This window comes from Canis aureus, chromosome 23 (genome assembly GCF_053574225.1).
Source record: "Canis aureus isolate CA01 chromosome 23, VMU_Caureus_v.1.0, whole genome shotgun sequence".
NCBI classification, from domain to species: Eukaryota; Metazoa; Chordata; class Mammalia; order Carnivora; family Canidae; genus Canis; species Canis aureus.
In genome coordinates this window covers 45,152,425-45,171,127 of record NC_135633.1, presented here as the reverse complement: position 1 = coordinate 45,171,127, position 18,703 = coordinate 45,152,425, and the positions used below count along the sequence as shown (strand labels likewise).

The 18,703-nt window shown below is 37.6% G+C and overlaps 1 protein-coding gene across 4 annotated transcripts in view; it reads left to right on the top strand.

Annotated features, from left to right (window-relative positions):
- MRE11 (MRE11 double strand break repair nuclease) overlaps positions 1 to 18,703 on the top strand; it is a 73,569-nt gene that overhangs the window by 45,184 nt on the left and 9,682 nt on the right. For all 4 annotated transcript variants that reach the window (XM_077867498.1, XM_077867497.1, XM_077867496.1 and 1 more), the window contains 4 exons: positions 3,328 to 3,547; positions 4,512 to 4,595; positions 12,743 to 12,801; positions 15,381 to 15,448. In XM_077867498.1, the coding sequence (XP_077723624.1) occupies positions 3,328 to 3,547; positions 4,512 to 4,595; positions 12,743 to 12,801; positions 15,381 to 15,448 (431 nt within the window). The remainder of the gene's footprint in view (positions 1 to 3,327; positions 3,548 to 4,511; positions 4,596 to 12,742; positions 12,802 to 15,380; positions 15,449 to 18,703) is intronic.

Below are 18,703 nucleotides of genomic sequence, written 5' to 3'. Positions count from 1 at the left end.
CATGGAGCCTGCTTCTTCCTCTGCCTGTGTCTCTGCCTCTCTCTCTCTCTCTCTCTGTGTGACTATCATAAATAAATAAAAATTTAAAAAAAAAATTTTCCCTCAATCTTTTTCCCCCTCCATTCTCATTTCTAATGGTGTATATTGGTCTTTTTCTCCTTTTTGTTAAGTTAGTGATTTTTGTCAATGTGATTTTGTTCCAGAGGATCAGTTCTTAAATTTACTAATTCAAATGGATTTTTGCTTTAAATTTATTTATGATTGTATCTTTATTGATTTCTAATAATTCCCTTTGGATGGGTTTTATTTGTCCTAGCTTTTTTTTTTTTTTTTTTTGTCCTAGCTTTTTGAATATCAAATCTATTTATTTTCATTCATTCTTTTTTAATAGGTTGTAGGCTTTTTTTGTAAACACTTCTTTAATTGTTTCATATGTTCTGGTATATACTATTTTCTAGATTTCTACAATTTTGGTTATGTGGCTTAGAGGCAGGTGTTGTTTTATTACCATTAATTTCTAATTTTATTCATGGCAATTAGACAGTATAATACCTTTTACTATTTAGAACTTAATTGATACCTTTCTTAGCACCCCATGAAGAATCAGTTAACATTTCATGAGGTCTTGCAAAGAAGTATCTATTTATTTTCAGAGTATAGAATTCAGTACCCATCAATTAGATTGTCTTATTGATTATGTAATTTAGGTCTCCTTTTCCCTATTAAATCTACTTTTTAAAAAAGTATAGTTGGTTCTTGTTATTCATTTATGTTCTATGTCTAATGCAAACACTAAATTAGTAAATAGTGAACCGTATAACTCCTAAGGGAAATACAGGATTAGGTTCCTGCCGACTACTGGCTACAACATTTTTGTCTGCTGTTCAGTACATAACCTTTCTCATGTGTGTTTCTGTGTTAATTATATTATTGGTTCATTAGCACTGAACTTAGATCCAACAACCCTATAACTCATCCCTGAATGAAGTTTATTTAACACATGTATTTCATCTGTAAGGCACATCACAACCTTTCTGTGCTTGGGCAGTATTGGACAGCACCTTAGCAATGCAGTGAATCACCAACCAAAAGCACAGAATGTGAAAAACATGGTGCTAAATATGCCATAAAAAGGACACTTATTTAAAGTGGGAGAGCTGAAATAGAAAGACTGAGTGTTCCCATTGTTCATCTTCATCTGGGTGGGAATGTGTGTGTCAGGAGATTCAGAATTTTTACCACTCTGCACAGGTTCACAGATGACTGCGAAAGTATCAAGAGTGTTGTTCCAGGGGTTACAAATATATTTTGGCAAGTAGGTTATTTGCAAATACAGAATCCGAGAATAATGAGACCAAGAATAATAATGAGCATACTTTGGGACAGGGAAAATGAATTGAAATTTTTTTCTCCTATTTTTTATTTGTATTTTTTGTTACGTTCCCTGAAGTTTTTTCTCTCTGCATTGTAAAGCTGTGCTAAGCCCTTCATGTAGTGACTTAGCTGTTATTTTCTTTAAGCTGAGATCATTATAATGAAGCTGGATTGTCTCCCACCTCCTACTTCACTCCTACTTCTACCCTACCTGCTTTGTTCTCATCTCCTCATTTAGCCCTGCCTCTCCTTATTTCATGATAGAGCTTAGAAATGCTCTACCTACCTATTCTTAGACGCAGAATTTTTTTTTCCAAACAAGAAAGATTGTAGTCATGATCCCTTGGGATATCTAGATCAATTTTAGAAAGCTCTACACTGCCTAAGACTCTTTTCTACCTTGTTCCCTAGGTCACATCTTCATTATATACATTAACTCTTCAGAGATTTTGTGTTTTGAAGTTGGAGCTATTTTCTGATTTTATTGAAAGTCTATTATGTCTGTCTTACTTCTGTATTCCTTACTATATTTTGATTGGTTTAAGGGAAGAGCTCAGGGCAACATTACTTTTATTTTATTTCTAATCAGAAAATCTGTATTCATTTCAGAGTTAAAATATTTCATTAAGTCTCAAACTTGTCTTTTCTAGGCAGTTTCTTATCAAATTAAAATTTGTGACATATTCTTGGTCCTAAGCTTTTTATTCTTTTCCAGGCCTTCAAATGATATTCCACTCAATTCTTTTTATCGTGGTTTTTTTTTTAATGTTTTATTTACTTATTTATTTGAGAGAGAGCAGGTATGCACAAGTGGGGAGGAAGAGCAGAGGGACAGGGACAAGCAGACTCCAAACTGAGCATGGAGCCTGGTGTGGGGCTTGTTGTCATGACTTTGAGATCACAATCTAAGCTTTAATCAAGTCAGAGGCTTAAGCGACTGAGCCACCCAGGCACCCCTTGTTTTATCTTTTTTTGCTCTTAATTCTTAGTTTTTATAAGAGATTATTGCTCATGATTTTCTGATTACAAAGTAATATTTTAGGAAAATTATACTGTAGAAAATTTGTATTTGTGAATAAAGAGGAAAACAAGGGCAGCCTAAACTTTCATCATCTAGAAATAACAGCCATTTTTTATAAGCTTTTTTTCTTGTTATTAAGAGTCCATTGTACAAAGTAGTCTAAATGATGACAGTCTCTTACAAATGGTGATGTTGGGGCATCTGGGTGTCTCAGTCGGTGAAGTGTCTGCCTTCGGCTTAGGTCATGATCCCAGAGTCCTGGGATCAAGTCCCATGTTGAGCCCCATGTGGGGCTTCCTGCTCAGTGGGGAGCTGGCTTTTCCCACTCTCTCAGCTGCTCCCCCTGCTTGTGCTGTCAAATAAATAAATAAATAAAATCTTTAAAAACAATAAATAAATAAAAACAAATGGTGATGTTGAATTAGGGATGATTGCCAATATTATCAGTCCTACAAGTTTTGATTCTGTGAAATTTTACTGTTCTAAAAGGTGTTCTCACCTTTTCAAAAGGTCTCATTTTATAGATAGTGTGGCAGATCCATCTGACAAATCCTAGGAATTGAATTTGACAGATGGGGGAGGGGAGCTCTTCTGCTTGGCATTTCTATAGCATGATGAGTGAAAAATAATAGTGTAGACAGTTTGAATATTAAATGTTATCTGAGGGATCCCTGGGTGGCGCAGCGGTTTGGCGCCTGCCTTTGGCCCAGGGCGCGATCCTGGAGACCCGGGATCGAATCCCACGTCGGGCTCCCGGTGCATGGAGCCTGCTTCTCCCTCTGCCTGTGTCTCTGCCTCTCTCTCTCACTGTGTGCCTATCATAAATAAATAAAAAATTAAAAAAAAAAATAAATGTTATCTGAATGACCAGATTAATGGCTTAGGACACTACATTATCTACTAATGTGTATTTTCTCCTTTCTCCCTCTTAGGCTATGACGAGGGCCAGAGCCCTCAGATTTCAGTCTGAGGACTCTGCTTCTGCCTTTAGTGCTGAGGACCTTATGAGTATAGATTTGGCAGAACAGATGGCTGATGACTCTGATGAGGACACCTCAGCAGCAGCCAGTAGAGGAAGAGGCCGGGGCCGAGGCCGACGAGGAGGAAGAGGGCAGAATTCAGCCTTGAGAGGAGGGTCTCAGAGAGGAAGAGGTTAGCACTGAGTACCACACACATTCAGACTTGGCCATTGAATGGTACATGCAGGATTGTAATCCTGTCCCCAGAATTAAGTTATGCAGTCCTTTCACATTTGATTTTTATAATGCATAAAGTCAGTCTTTAATTCAGACATGTATATTTTACTTAAATAAATTTTAATGGCCATGTGCACATAAGATTTTTTTGGCCCATAACATTTGCTTAAGAACTTCACTCCACTTCTCACACAGTACCTTTCAGGTACATTTAATGCCATATTTATTCTCACATGTATAAAGTAATAGACAAATATGAGCTGCTAAGGAAAATGGCTACCTAATGACCATTGACAGCAGGAGGAAACTCCCAGGTCATAAAGATTATTATTTTTGTTACTGTCATAAGGTACAAATGCCCACATTTTTATGAAGTAGCTTCATAAAATTTGTTCAAAGAGAAAACTACTGTAAAACAATTTGATTTCCTAAAGCAGTCATTAACATTAATTGCCATCATCATATTGATGCAGGACTGTTGTCATTGAATAATCCAAATAATAGAAGATTGGTCATTCCATTACTTCCTGATGCGTTATATAAATTCATTTGTAGGAGTATTTTTTAAATAGTTTTTATTAAATATTTATTCATAGGAATTTTAAGCTGGTAAAATAGTACTTAATTTGAAAATTTCCAAGAGAGAACCCCATCCTCTAGTGATAATTTATTTTCATTATCCTTAAGTTTACAAAATGTTTCCTTAAATTTGTTTAGAATATTATGAACCAAATGTGGTATAAGTATACTTTTTGAAAATTGATTAGACTATTATGTATTTCTTGTTATATATGTCTTTGACTTTTTGTACATGAACTTTGTTTTGATGTAGCTATTTATATTTCATTTTGGCCTTCTTTTGAAAAAAAAACCCTTGGCTACCAATGGAATTGTATATTGACTGCTCATTATTCTAACAGTAGGCACTGGTCTGGAGACTTCTACTCGAGGCAGAAGTTCAAAGGCCACTACGTCAACATCTAGAAACATGTCTATTATAGATGGTGAGTATGGATTGCAAGTTATAATCTAGCAGTTATTTATAAATTCCAACATAGGAAGATCTAGGAAATCCCCATTAGGAAACCTCATTGATTTGTGTTGCCATCACTGGGGAGTCAAAAGGATTATTAAGGAATAATAATATTCCTTATAGTTAAGGAATATTATTATTATTAGTTCATAAACTATTCCTTAAAAAGTCGTTGCCATTCATCAGAGCTATTGAAAAGGGTGAACCTTAAAAATTATTTTTTATTATCCCTTTTGTTTTTTTTATCCCTTACTTTTAGACAGATTTGATTATTTCCTTTATAGAGGGACCATGAAGTCTGAAAAGTGAGTCAGTATGTTAACAATGATCAAGAGAAAGTGCCGCTTCTTAATAAATATATCGTTTACTTTTTTATGCTGCTTTTCTCTGGTTCTGCTGTTAGCATAGGGAAGTCCTATGATGTGTATTTTAGATAATACTCATAAAGACTAGTGTTTATGTAAGAGTTACTGCATGCTTCTCAAAGCTCTGTGGTTAGATACTTATATCTGTTTTACAGAAAAGGGATCTGAGGCTTTGAAAAAATAGGCAACTTACCCATTATCTCACAACTAGTAAATTTTAGAACTTGGGTTAATCCTACATTTCCTAGACTCCAGAACCAGTGGTTAACCACTATATAGTTGACCCTTGAACAGAATGGGTTTGAACTGTGGAGGTCCACTTACATGTTAGGGGAAGGGGGGCTTTGATAAATACATTACTGTATTTTCCCTTCCATATGACTTTCTTAATTACATTTTCTTTTCTTGAGCTTACTTTGTTGTAAGAATACAGTATATATACAACGTACAAAGTAAGTGTTAATCAACTGTTTATATTGTCAGTAAGGCTTCCAGTAAATAGTAGGCTATTAGTTAAGTTTTGGAAGAGTCAGAAGTTAAATGGGGATTTTTGGAGTGTACAGGGGTCAGTGCCCCAACCACTGAGTTCAAGGGGCAACTGTACTGCTAGTTTCCAAAGCAAGAGAAGATTAGAGACCTAATTACTGGTTGTCAGTAGAGGAGTCTTTGTATTCTACAGAATAACCTATCTAATTAATGTGAAGATAAAGTAAACCACCCCAGAAGGAAGCAAATTGTGACACCATCAGAGGAAGTCTTCAACATTTATTGGCTGGCAACTGACATTGGAGGAAGGATACAAACATCAAATTGAGTAAATGACTCTTAAAAATACTCATCAAAAGTTCTAGGGGTGTCTGAGTGGCTCAGCTGGTTAAGCATCCAGCTCTTGATCTCAGCTCAGGTCTTGATCTCGGGGTTGTGAGTTCAAGCTCCATGTTGTTCATGCCCAGTGTGGAGCCTACTTGAAAAAAAAAAAACCAATAATTTTTAAAAAGTTCTATTGTTGTACTCTTACTCAGTGATTATTCAGTACTTGAGAGCCAGGTGAGATCCTTATCTTGACTTCAGAAATATGTTGCCTTTTAGGAAATGGCATCCAAAAAGGTGCTCTTCCATTCTTGGCAGGAATAAGGTAAAGCAGAGAAGGAGAAAAATAGGCAACATAGAAAAGACCTAGGCAAAGTTCAATATGGAAAGGCCTGTGACTTTGAACACATCACTCATACTCCTACGTTTGTTTACATAATGACCCTACATCATGGGTTGTTCTGAAGCCGAAAGGTAGAGCCTGGCACATAGGAGGCCTCTACAAAATGTTAGTTATAAAAAACAGAAAGAAAAAACAGAGGGATACAGAAAAGCAAAGTGAATAAAACATGTACATTTCCATGTTAAGTCACCAGAAGCTGGTTGCATGTGACACAAAATTATACTCACCTATACCGTAACTCAAACTGCCTTTTTTCATCCCGGCTAAATTATTTTATATGAAGCTTTCCTTGGCACCAGTGGGCATAATCAGTCACTTAAAGTGAGTCTTTGGGCTTCCATTTTGTTGTTGAGAATAGAGCTATTAGAATTGTAAAGCTTGCTTTTTTTTTTTTTTTTTGAAGTAGTCTATTTTTCTTCCAGCTGGCTGTTGATGTTCTGCAATTTCACTGATGAATCTAGATATGAAATTCTTTTTTCTCCTGCTTAGGATTTATTAGGCTTCATGAAATTGTGAATGAGTGTCTTTCATCACTCCTAGAAAATCTTTCCCTTTAGATAATACCTCTGCTCTTTTTCTTGCCTTCTCGGTCTTCAATTAAATAACTGTAAGAATCACTGTCTTCCTGAGAGTATTGATCTCTTTTGTATTTTCCCTTGTTTTATCCCTGTGCTATATTGATCTTCCAATTCACCCATCTGTTTTCTTTTGTTTTAAGTAAACTCTAACCCCAATGTGGGATTTGAACTCGTGATCTCAAGATCAAAAGTCCCATGTTTTACTGACTAAAGCAGGCCCCCATGCCCATCTGTTCTTAAAACTCTCCTTTGAGTTTTTTATTTTCATTGTTTTTGGTGGGGATAGAGATTCTACTTAGTTTTTTTGAAATATGCTGTGTGATTTTTAAAATTCCCTGCAGATATTTTTAAGTCTGTCTGTAATTTTGTGTGTGCATAGTAAGGATATTTGTTCTTTTTTTTTTTAATAAAATAATTTTTATTGGTGTTCAATTTACCAACATACAGAATAACACCCAGTGCTCATCCCATCAAGTGTCCCCCTCAGTGCCTGTCACCCACTCATCCCCACCCCCCGCCCTCCTCCCCTTCCACCACCCCCAGTTCGTTTCCCAGAGTTAGGAGTCTTTATGTTCTGTCTCCCTTTCTGATATTTCCCACACATTTCTTCTCCCTTCCCCTATATTCCCTTTCACTATTATTTATATTCCCCAAATGAATGAGAACATATAATGTTTGTCCTTCTCCGATTGACTTACTTCACTCAGCATAATACCCTCCAGTTCCATCCACTTTGAAGCAAATGGTGGGTATTTGTCGTTTCTAATGGCTGAGGAATATTCCGTTGTATACAGAAACCACATCTTCTTTATCTATTCATCTTTCAATGGACACCGAGGCTCCTTCCACAGTTTGGCTATTGTGGACATTGCTGCTAGAAACATGCAGGTGTCCCGGCGTTTCATTGCATCTGAATCTTTGGGGTAAATCCCCAAACAGTGCAATTGCTGGGTCATAGGGCAGGTCTATTTTTAACTCTTTGAGGAACCTCCACACAGTTTTCCAGAGTGGCTGCACCAGTTCACATTCCCACCAACAGTGTAAGAGGGTTCCCTTTTCTCCGCATCCTCTCCAACATTTGTTGTTTCCTGCCTTAGGATATTTGTTCTGTATTCTGTGGCTACTAACCCAGTATCTGAATGTCTTCGGCCACTTTTTTAAATGTCTGTTTCTGATTTCTGTTTCTGTGGATTCTCATTTGTGGTAACTTATTTCCTCGCATGTTTTGTTACCTGTTGTCCCTAAGAAATTATCAGCAAGAATAATTTGAGATCAAGGATGAACATAAGTTCCCCCAGAGACAACTCATATTTGTTTCTCCAGGCTTCTGGGCTACATGAAACTACATTTAAATTTGTGACTTTGAGGTTCAACCCACTGATATGTACTTGCAAAATCCTGTTTATGTCTGCCTCTCTTCTTGGGGTCCCAGCTTAAGGGAGGGAATATGCATTAGGCCTCTCCTCTTGAGCAGGCCTTGAGCTGTGGTAGCCCTTTTCCTCTCTCTAGAGAAAACTGTCAAAACTAGTGTGAACATTGGTCCAGATCAGTGGAAAATGATTCTGATCAGAAAATGATTCAGATCAGAAAATGATTCTGCTTGCCTCTCAGAGTTTGAGCTTTTCTTCTGTTTTGACCTGTTAATTCTTTATGTGATCAGTAATTCAATGCCATTAGAATTTTTTTTTTTAAACATTTGATGAAGCAGTTTGGGTTGCTTTGAGTACCAGTGTTTGTCTGAAAAACCTAGCCCACAGTAAACAAACAGAGATTTTTATCTTTATTTTCTTCCTTAAAACTCACATGTGGCTGCCTCCTTTGCATCTAAAACTTTATATCTCATAGGGTGTTTTTGTGAACACTTTTTTTCTCACTTCCTACCGTCAGCTCCTTTCAGAACTACTATGCCTGTGAGACTTTGCAGACATTCTTTCCTGAGTCCTGCTCTGTGACCCATTGATAATGTGGGATAAAGCTTCTGTTTATATAGAGAAGACGGAGACCAGTCAGAGTGCTTTAAAATGTTCACAAATAATCCCCTTTTTTAAGTAATAATGTTCATTTGTAAAAAGTAAGCCAAATTAATATGAAACTTAAGATGTCCTGAATTATGCTTAGGAAAAAATCTAATTGTGGTATACTTCGTAGCAGTTGGTGTAGTTAAGAACCCAGGCTTTGGAGGCAGACCTGGTATGGTCACCCACTTCTTTACTGACTGGCTCCATGCTCTGGCTTGGCAAGCATTGCAGAACAGAGACTCGACTCGGTCTTTTTCGTCATGGTGTCCATAGTGCCTGGCTGTAGTTGATGCTCATTAAATACTTGAGAATGGCTGAATAAAAATTACTTAGAGATATATAGCATACAGGTTAAAAACATTGTTCCTGGGGCACCTGGATGGCTCAGTGGTTGGGTGTCTGCCGTTAGCTCAGGTCATGATCCTGGGGTCCTGGGATCAAATTCCACATCAGGCTCACCTCAGGGACCCTGCTTCTCCCTCTACCTGTGTCTCTGCCTCTCTCTGTATGTCTCTAATGAATAAATAAATAAAATCTTTAAAAAGCAAAGCATGGTTCCAAAGTCAGCCATTGGTTTGAATTCTGACTAGTTGATTTACTAGCTATGTGTCCTTAGGCTTTCCATCTTCAGTGTCCTATCTGTAAGATGCAGTGATGATTGAATTTGTTTCAATGGGTTGAGGATTAATGAGAAAATACATGTGAACTATTTGGCACAGTATGTATACATTTTAAGCTCCCAGTGAGTATAAATTATTTCTATTCTATGAGCTTCAGATCCTTAACTATAAAATTGGCAGTGTTGTACTGATTCCACAGAGTAGTTACAAGGATCAAATGAACTTAGGGAGTACATTACTTAGCATAGGATTTAGTAAGAATTCAAAAAATGATTGCTGCTATTAGTATTAGTGGCAATGTTTAAAGTAAACTTAAGAAAATGAATGTTAAAAAAAAAAAAGAAAAAAAAGAAAATTAATGTTTTATAAATATTAGTCTAAATTTGTCTTTTTTTTTTAATTTGTCTTTTATGTAAATTTACTTGGTCTAATGGTTTTACAGTTGAACTGTCTCTAACATTGGGACTTTTTCTAAAAAGTGAAATAGACTTTTTAACACACATGTGTAAAACATTTTTATTAGGTTACATTTGGTGCTGAGTCTCTGACAAAATAACCATGGGATACTAACTATAGCTACTGTGATGTTGGTGATAAAAGTATCTTTAAAATGATAATTTCCAGATCCCTGTTGTAATTGGAGGTATGAAGAGAGCTATAAAGGTAAAATTCTATTATAATAAGCCCCATGGAGTGTCGAGATTTACTATTGGGATTTTATTGGGGATGGTAGATATTAGACGTACAGCCAGCAGCTGTTATGAGTTGGTAGCCCAGACTTTTCCACTGAAGTTTGCAGAGGATGGTGACAAAATGAATATAGTACCTCAGAAGGGCTCTGTGAGTGCCATGGAGTTTACCGTCACAGCCGCCACTACTACATCTGCTGCTACTGCTGCTAGCTACATTATTTGAATACCTGCTGCTTCTAGGCACTTGGCACAACTATTTCCATTAACTACTTCTTTTTATCTTTTCAGCAATTTTATTTTTTTTTAAAGATTTTATTTATTTATTCATGAGAGACACACAGAGAGAGAGGCAGAGGGAGAAGCAGGCTCCATGCAGGGAGCCCAGTGCGGGACTCAATCCCAGGTCCCCAGAAATCACACCCTGGGCCGAAGGCATCGCTAAACCGATGAGCTACCCAGGCTGCCCTTCAACGATTTTCTGCATGAATTATTATTAACACTATATTCTATGTGGGGAAACTGAGACTTAATGAGCCAAGGGAGCTTGGCTCTAGTCACCCAGCTAGTCAGTCAAAATGAGTTTAACTCAAAACCACCATACTTGTATTGCCTTCCTAATGGAACTCCGTGCTTATTTTTCTGATAATGTTAATTTATCTCACCGACATTTGTTGGGGATGAAAAGAAAGGAAGGATTTATTTATTTATTCATTTATTTATTATTATTCATTTATTCATTTATTTATTGGCAGGCTCTTTTCAGGATGTGAGTTTGAGGAATCAATTAGGGAATAATTGTTGAACAGAAATATTCTGTAAGAGGCTTATTTTTTTCAGGTGCCCTGTTGAGCCTTTTGAGCAGAGTTAGGATGTGAGGCCCCAGTAATTGAGTAGAACGGATAAGTACTTTGCTTCTGCCCTTAATCTTTCCTCTCAGATGGACATCACAAGACTTAGGGGATAGAACCTGGAATAGAAACAAGGGACAAATCATAAATGTATGCTAGGTAGAACAATTCCTGAGTTCAGATTATAGGAATCTTGGACTTTGTGGGTTTCATTGAGCTTTTGTCTTTTTCAAGACCTCTTTTTTTCTCCTCTTGTCATGTTTAGTTTGGGGGTTGTCTTAGGGGAAAATACTGTTTTATATTAGGAAACTGGTAAGGCTTACGAAAAAATAAAGCTCTGATTGGCAGTTTGAAAGTTATTCTAGGTTTTAAATATTCTACACCCAATTCGTTAGTGGGGTGAGTAGGGTGGGTTGCCTCACACCACTAAGCAATTCTTGGACATCAGCTGAGTTTCCTACAGTGTGACTCAATTCTCACACTATCTACCCACAGTAATGTCAGATTCCACAGGGTAAGGGGCTGACTTCCACAAGATTGCTTCCCTCTACCTTAGAGGCTAATCACAAATCCAGCTGTGCTTCTGACTGACTGGCTATCAATCAGTTTCCCCTAATTCCCTCTTTGGGTTTAATTACTTTGCTGGAGCAGCTCACAGAACTCAGGAAACTAGCTTATTCACTAAATTATTGGTTTATTACAAAGGATACAATCAGCATCCAGATAAAGAGATATAAAAGGTAAGGTCACAAGCAGAGGACTTGTATCCTCAGAGAGTTTGGGGGCCGGCACCCTAGCACATGGAAGTTCGCCACCTCTAAGCTCGCCAAACCCTTCCTTTGGGTTTTTATGGCAGCTTCGTGACCATTAATTCATTAAATCATGGACTATTGGTGATTCATTCAACCTCTTACTCCCCTGTCTGCCTGGAAATCACAGGGTGGAACTGAGTTCCAACCCTCCCTTCCTGATTTCCTGTTTGGTTTCCCTGGCAACCAACCCCCAGCTTCAGGCTTGGTCCCAAAGTCATTTAACATAGCAAAAGACTCTTTCCGGGGTACTTAGGAAGTTCCTAGGCTTTTAGGCGCGCTACCAGAAATGGGCACAAAACCCAAACACGTATTTTTTTTTTTTTTTTTTTGTTTCAAACACACGTATTTCTTACTATAAAATCATAGTTTCATGGCTTTGACCTTGGGAAAAACAAAGGGTTAGCTAAATTTCATGTTTCTAAGTTCCTAAAGCTAAAATGTAAGGATTTAAAGGAAAGTTTTCTCATAGCATAAAAAATACACTGTTTTCTAGGATTTCCTCTGGACTATTTCTTAGGTACTGAATATGGATAACAAAGTAGAGGAAAAGAAAGCTCTTACCAGAACCGCATGGCTCCTAATATAGCCACAAGGAAAGATACTGCCAACTGTAAAAGAAAGAAGACATTACGAGAGTTACCTTCAACATATTTGGAGTTTAATCCATTAGATGATCAGGTTTTATCCTTCATGTAGTTCTCTGTAAAATATTTCTAGTACAGGTGTATTTATGAACATCACCTGTTGAGTAAGTCAGGAAGTTAGGAGACTGGCAGCTAAGCACTGATTTATTTGAACATGTAATCCCACCTCCCTTTAGACCTTTAGATCTTAAAAAACATAAATGGTTTTACAATTGGCCATCATGGATTTTTGTAAATAGAGCTTACAAAATCTTCAGCTAAAGATATGTACAAATTTTTCTAAGTTACTTTAGGAATAACATAGGATGTTTATTCTTTTGCATTATAGCCTTTAAATCTACAAGACAGCAGCCGTCCCGAAATGTTGCTACTAAGAATTATTCAGAGGTAAGATAAAAAGTTTTATAGTTGTGTGTTAATAATTTATGCTCCCTGCATTATGAATTGTCAATTCTTTGATCTACAAAGTAAATAAAAGAAGAAAAAGTGGGGAACATTAAAGCTGGAGAGAACTTTATGGATTCTCCAGACTGGGGGCTTCTAGGATTTTTTTTTTTAAATAATGTATCTCATGATTAAAAATATTACTGCATACATACATTTATGGATTTCTGAGGATAAATAATATTGAGCCAAAAAAGTCCATGCATGAAATATTAATACTGAAAATTGGAGTTCAGTGCATATAGAGGTCTTACTTAAATCTGGCTTCCTTTTATTTCTTATCCTCTCACAACACTGTGGCTTTTTTTTTTTTTTTTAAACTCACAGGACCCTCCGATTTTATTTTTTTAACTTTTATTTATTTATGATAGTCATACAGAGAGAGAGAGAGAGAGAGGCAGAGACACAGGCAGAGGGAGAAGCAGGCTCCATGCACCGGGAGCCCAACGTGGGATTCAATCCCGGGTCTCCAGGATCGCGCCCTGGGCCAAAGGCAGGCGCCAAACCGCTGCGCCACCCAGGGACCCCAACACTGTGGCTTATGTGCTGATGACTGGAGCTAGACTTAAGACAAACTAAGCTGTCAGAATGTAAGGACCTCATTCTTAAGCTCTAGATTTAACATAAGCCTCTGAATTTCCTTTGGATTCCAAGATTTTATGTGGGCTTGACTCTCGTCTTACCTTACTTTCAAAACCCGCATCTCTTTATTCCTAAGGCAGTACTCTTCCCTCTGCATCAGGGTTTCTCAGTAGCAACACTATTGACCAGATAAGTCTTGGACCAGGTAATTCACTGGAAGGGACTGTCCTCTGCCTTGTAGAGTTTTTAGCAGCATCTTGTCCTCTACCCTCTAGATGCCAGTAGCAACTCCCTTAATTATGACAATCAGCAGTGTCTCCAGACATGCCCATAAGTTTCCAAAATAATAGTTATTACCACCTTCCCATTGAGAGTCAGTGTTCTATTTCATACCTGTCTCAGCAACATTTTTTCAAATTTCATTCTTCATCCCTTCAATATGTGACATGATTGGCCACCCTCCTTTTCCAGGACACTTCTCTGCCCTGATTCTTATTTTGTCCTTTTAACTCCCTTAATTTCATCTTCTTTCCCCCCTTCTTCCTGTTGTTGTTATGTGGGTGTACTGGCACTAACTTTTATCCTGAGCTCCATTTTATTTGCATTCAGCTGTTGCCTGCTATCACTCCAGATCATCTAAAAACAAAATGAGCACATCCACAAGGTAGCTTTTCTAGAATTTTCTCTTATAAGGCATGAATTCAAAGGGATCAAGTGCTAATTTTTTCCTTCATTTTTTGATTATGGTTACACAGTGATAGATTGGAGGAGAATTGAATACATTTGATTCCTTCAAGGCACATAAGACAATCTTCTAATAGTTTTATGACAAAATGCAGAAATGTTGGGTGGATTCATAGCTTCTTAAGCAATTGCATTTAACAATTTTTTACTAATAGTTCAGTATTAGCCTGGAGGGGGAGAACTCAGGTGTTTTTTTCACTGTTTTGTCCTTGGCTTCATTCATTAGTTGAAAACATAGCAAATGTGTATATTGAATGTCAAGCTAACACAGAATGTGGAGGAATGAGTAAGTAGTATTTTGGATGATAGAATCAAGAATAACAAGTATCTTTCCTGAGACACGTAAAACTAACAAATGGTGTTTAACTGGGATGAATGTAATAAAAAGGTAGTACTTCCCACATGGTCTTATACCTAATTTTAAACTGGGAATGGAACACTAATTGTCTGACTCCTCACTAGAACCCGAGAAAACCACAGGTACCATCAGCACATGACCCTGTGTGAGTCATTCACCAGTCTAACTGCATGTTCTTCTAGATACCTGGCTGCTGTTGGTGTCCAGGAGAAAAGTGAGCTCAGACATGCATGCATAGGATACCATTTGTGATTGAAGAGTGACATTGGAGGGAGCTCGGGCTAAGTTTCAGGGGGGTTTTTTTGTTGTTTCGTTTTTAAGATTTTATTTATGGGGCACTTTGGTGGTTTAGTGGTTGAACATCTGCCTTTGGCTCAGATTGTGATCCCAGGGTCCTGGGATCCAGTCTTGCATTAGGATCCCCAAAGGGAGCCTGCTTCTCCTTCTGCCTCTCTGTGTCTGTCAAGAATATATAAATAAAATCTTTTTAAAAAGAAAAAAGATTTTATTTGAGAGAGAGAGAGCACAAGCAGGGGGAAAGGGCAGAGGGAGAGGGAGAAGCAGACTCCCTGCTGAGCAGGGAGCCTGATGTGGGGACTTGACCCCAGGATCCTGGAATCATGACCTGAATCAAAGGCAGACACTTAACTGACTGACCCACCCAGGCGCCCCTAAGCTTCAGTTTTAACAATTACTCTTTACTAATGTGGTTTCTGCCCCCTTTTTTCTGACTTTTTTTTTTTTGTATATTAAAACATTTTTTTTTAATTCAGCTATTTGTTTTTATTCAGATGTTCCATTCTCATAAAAACTATTGACTGTTTTGTTTTTCCCTTAGGTGATTGAGGTGGATGAGTCAGATGTGGAAGAAGACATTTTTCCTACCACTTCAAAAACAGAACAAAGGTAGGTGCAGTGATTTTTCTGCAAAAAGAAAACATCTGAAAAAACTTTCAATTATCCAGAATTCTACCTTTATGTTTTTCTGTGCCATAGAAGTTTAACAGATTTATTTTCAGCTGGTCAAGTAAATAGGGAAATGAATGAGCAAAGGCTAGTTCATAGAGGTGATGTAGCATTATTGCAAGTATTTTTCAATAAAACTTAAACTGTAATTTGTTTTGCCTTTATTACTCAAGGATTTTCCTAGTGGAGTTCTATGTTCTCTCTAATTAACAAAAAATAGTTTTGTTTTGTTTTGTTTTGTTTTAATAATTGATTTCAGCCCCTCTTCTTCATTTTTGCATTTTTACATACTGAGTTACACAGGGTGCTGTGCTGAACACTAAAAAGAGGAGCACATTGAATATTCCTGCCTTCAGAGCACTTGTGTGCTTTTTCCTGTCCTTTTGGTTTTTGCCATTTTTGCTATTACTGTAAAGCTTGACTTGTTGCACTGGTAGCATTTCTCTGTGTTAGTATTGTAGGTGGACACTGCTTAACTGAAGCTCAGTTAATGAATATTTCTACTTAAGAAAATAATCAGGAGCTTGTTTTAATTCTTTTTTTCTGTGAGCATTATATTAGGTCTGATGGGGGATAGAATAAATGTTTTAAAATGCTTACTGCCTTTAGGCAACATAAGTTGTAGTGGAAAAGAGAGATGAACACATTTCAATCCATTAAAAGATGATGAGTCAGTACATAATTATGTGTGAAATTTTATGATGCAGACTAGGTGCGAGTGTTCATAGGCCCTTAGAAAATGGAACAAGAATTATGGGCTATGAAAGAAGAAAAAGCTTTCTAGAGGAAGTAAAATTCACTAAATTTACATTTAGCTGAGGTTTTGAAGATAGGAATCATCTGGAGCAGAAGGGTGGGGAAGGACATTTGAGAGTAATGCCTGAGCAGGAGCTGTTAGCTGTAAGGGAGAGAATGAGAAAACACTCTACCTCAGTGTTTCTCACCCTTGTTTCCATGATCTCAACGTTGTGTTTTGTTACCTAAGGATAAAAATTCAATATGATTTAGATGAATTGAAATAACAAGAGAAATTAAATACTAAAGAATGAAATTTTGCTGCGTAGGATTGAGCTTGGGACAGGCCAAAACCATTGTAGTATCTCAAATTTTTCACCTACCCTATACCTTTGAGCCAGTTTTCATTCCTATGGTGTGATTTTGACCTTGAGAATATATACTTTATGTGAACTAAGTGTCTGTGTTGAGAAAATTGGTAGGTATAGTTCCACATCCACATATTTGTTCAGTTAAACGTTATGCTAGGAGCTGGGGGTAGAAATATGGAAGAAATGTCTCCCTCCTTTGAGGATTTCCACTTTAGCAGTATGTTAATTATAAGGCACTAATATCCAACAATGTAAATGTTCAAGTGTAATGAAATCTAACGGAAGTGACACTGTCTTCTAGAATAGGTTATCAAAGGCTTGACAAAGAAGGTAGGCAACATGGGGGGTGATGATGAACAGGTGTGTAAGAATGCTTAGAAGAAATTGTCAGGGAGGAAGAATTTCTCCTGCCCTTCAAGGTCTTTCTCGCTGGGCTAAGAATCAAATTGACATGAGACAGATAAATAGGAGGAAATCAAATTTAATTTCAAATGTAGGGGGAATCCACACAAACAGGAAATTCCAAACTGACAAAATGAGGTATTATAGGTCATTCTGGACTGAGGAGAAAGGGGATAGGGGTCTTAGATGTCAATGGGAGAGAAAGCAATTCACAGGAAGGTGAAAGAGAGCACATGCTTGGTATAAACAAATGTTTGATGGGCCACTCAATCAGTAGGACAGACAGGACGTTGATCTTGCTAGGTTCCTCTCTGTCTACCATATGTGGTTCATACCATAATGTAGTTACCTATCTATGGTGATAGAACAGGCTCAATATCGAAATCCTTTTTAAGTATTTGAGAAGAAGGTAAAGAGCTTTTCCTGAATCTGCTGAGTTTTGATTGCTTTTTAATTCAAAATAATCTTCATGCCAAAGTAACCCATGTTGGGGTGGCCCACCATTGGCCCCTACAAAATTATTAGGGTGCATCATTAGATAGTAATGTGACAGGCCACAGACATCTGCTTGGAAAGGGAGGAAGGCCTCTGAGGAGGTTACGTTTAAGTGAAAATCTTACTGAGAGACTTGGCCTTGCAAAAAGCAGAGGGAAAAGCACATGCAGAGTCTCCTGGAAAAGAAACAAACTCCCTGTAGTGTAGGAGCCAATGACTAAAACACGGAAAAGAATTTGAGGTAAGAATAGGAAAGTCAGGAATACATCATGAAACAGGAACAGCAGAGCAGGGTAAGGCATTTCGACTGTATTATAAATGTAGGCAAATCCATGGAAGGCTTTTGAGAGAGTAGTGGCACCATCTGGATTAAGTTTACAAAGGATCCCTGTGGTACAGGAGGCAGGGCACAAGTAGACTGACCTGAAAGGAGTGTAGTCCCCCAGAAGAGAGATGATGGAGGCTTGCCACCAGAGTGGTAGCAGGGGAATGGGGGAGAATAGATGGTTTCAGGGTGTACTGTGAGGTGGACATCACAGAAGTTGGGGATGAATGGAATATTTGGAGTGAGAGAGAATGAGGTATCATGATTGACTTCCAGGCTTCCTGCTGGAACGCTTAATACTTAGAAAGGCATAAAAGAAGAGAAACTGATTTTTGTAAAGGGATAATAGGCAGATAATCAAAAGTTCTGCTTTAGATGTGGAAAGTTTGTGCTGCCTGTGAAATTTATATGGGGAGGTGGTGGTTGTAGGCAATTGGATATATTGAGTCTAGAGCTCAGATAAGAGGTTTGAATGATACATAAATTTACCTCTCAACAGCACATAACTGATACCCTAATACTTAACTTGAAGGCCATTGGAATGGATCGATCACCTTAAAAGAGAAGGTAGAAAGAAAAGAAGGCTTGTGTTCCAGTACCTGGGTTTCAACTTTTAGAATTTAGAAAAAGTAGCAGCACATGAGAAAGACCCAGAAGAGTACAGAGTTGCCAAAGCCATTGCTGCCCTTGGTAGAAGGAATGCAAAATCCCAAGACTTGGGCTCAGATACAGGTCAGATTGTATATTTGTGGTCCAGAGTTGAGGATAAATTGCAGTAGTTGGCTCATATGAAGATTTACTTGAATTTCTCAGTCTTAAGTTACTGTCTTAAACTTGAGTTTAAGGATTCCTTTGGTTCCAGCCAAT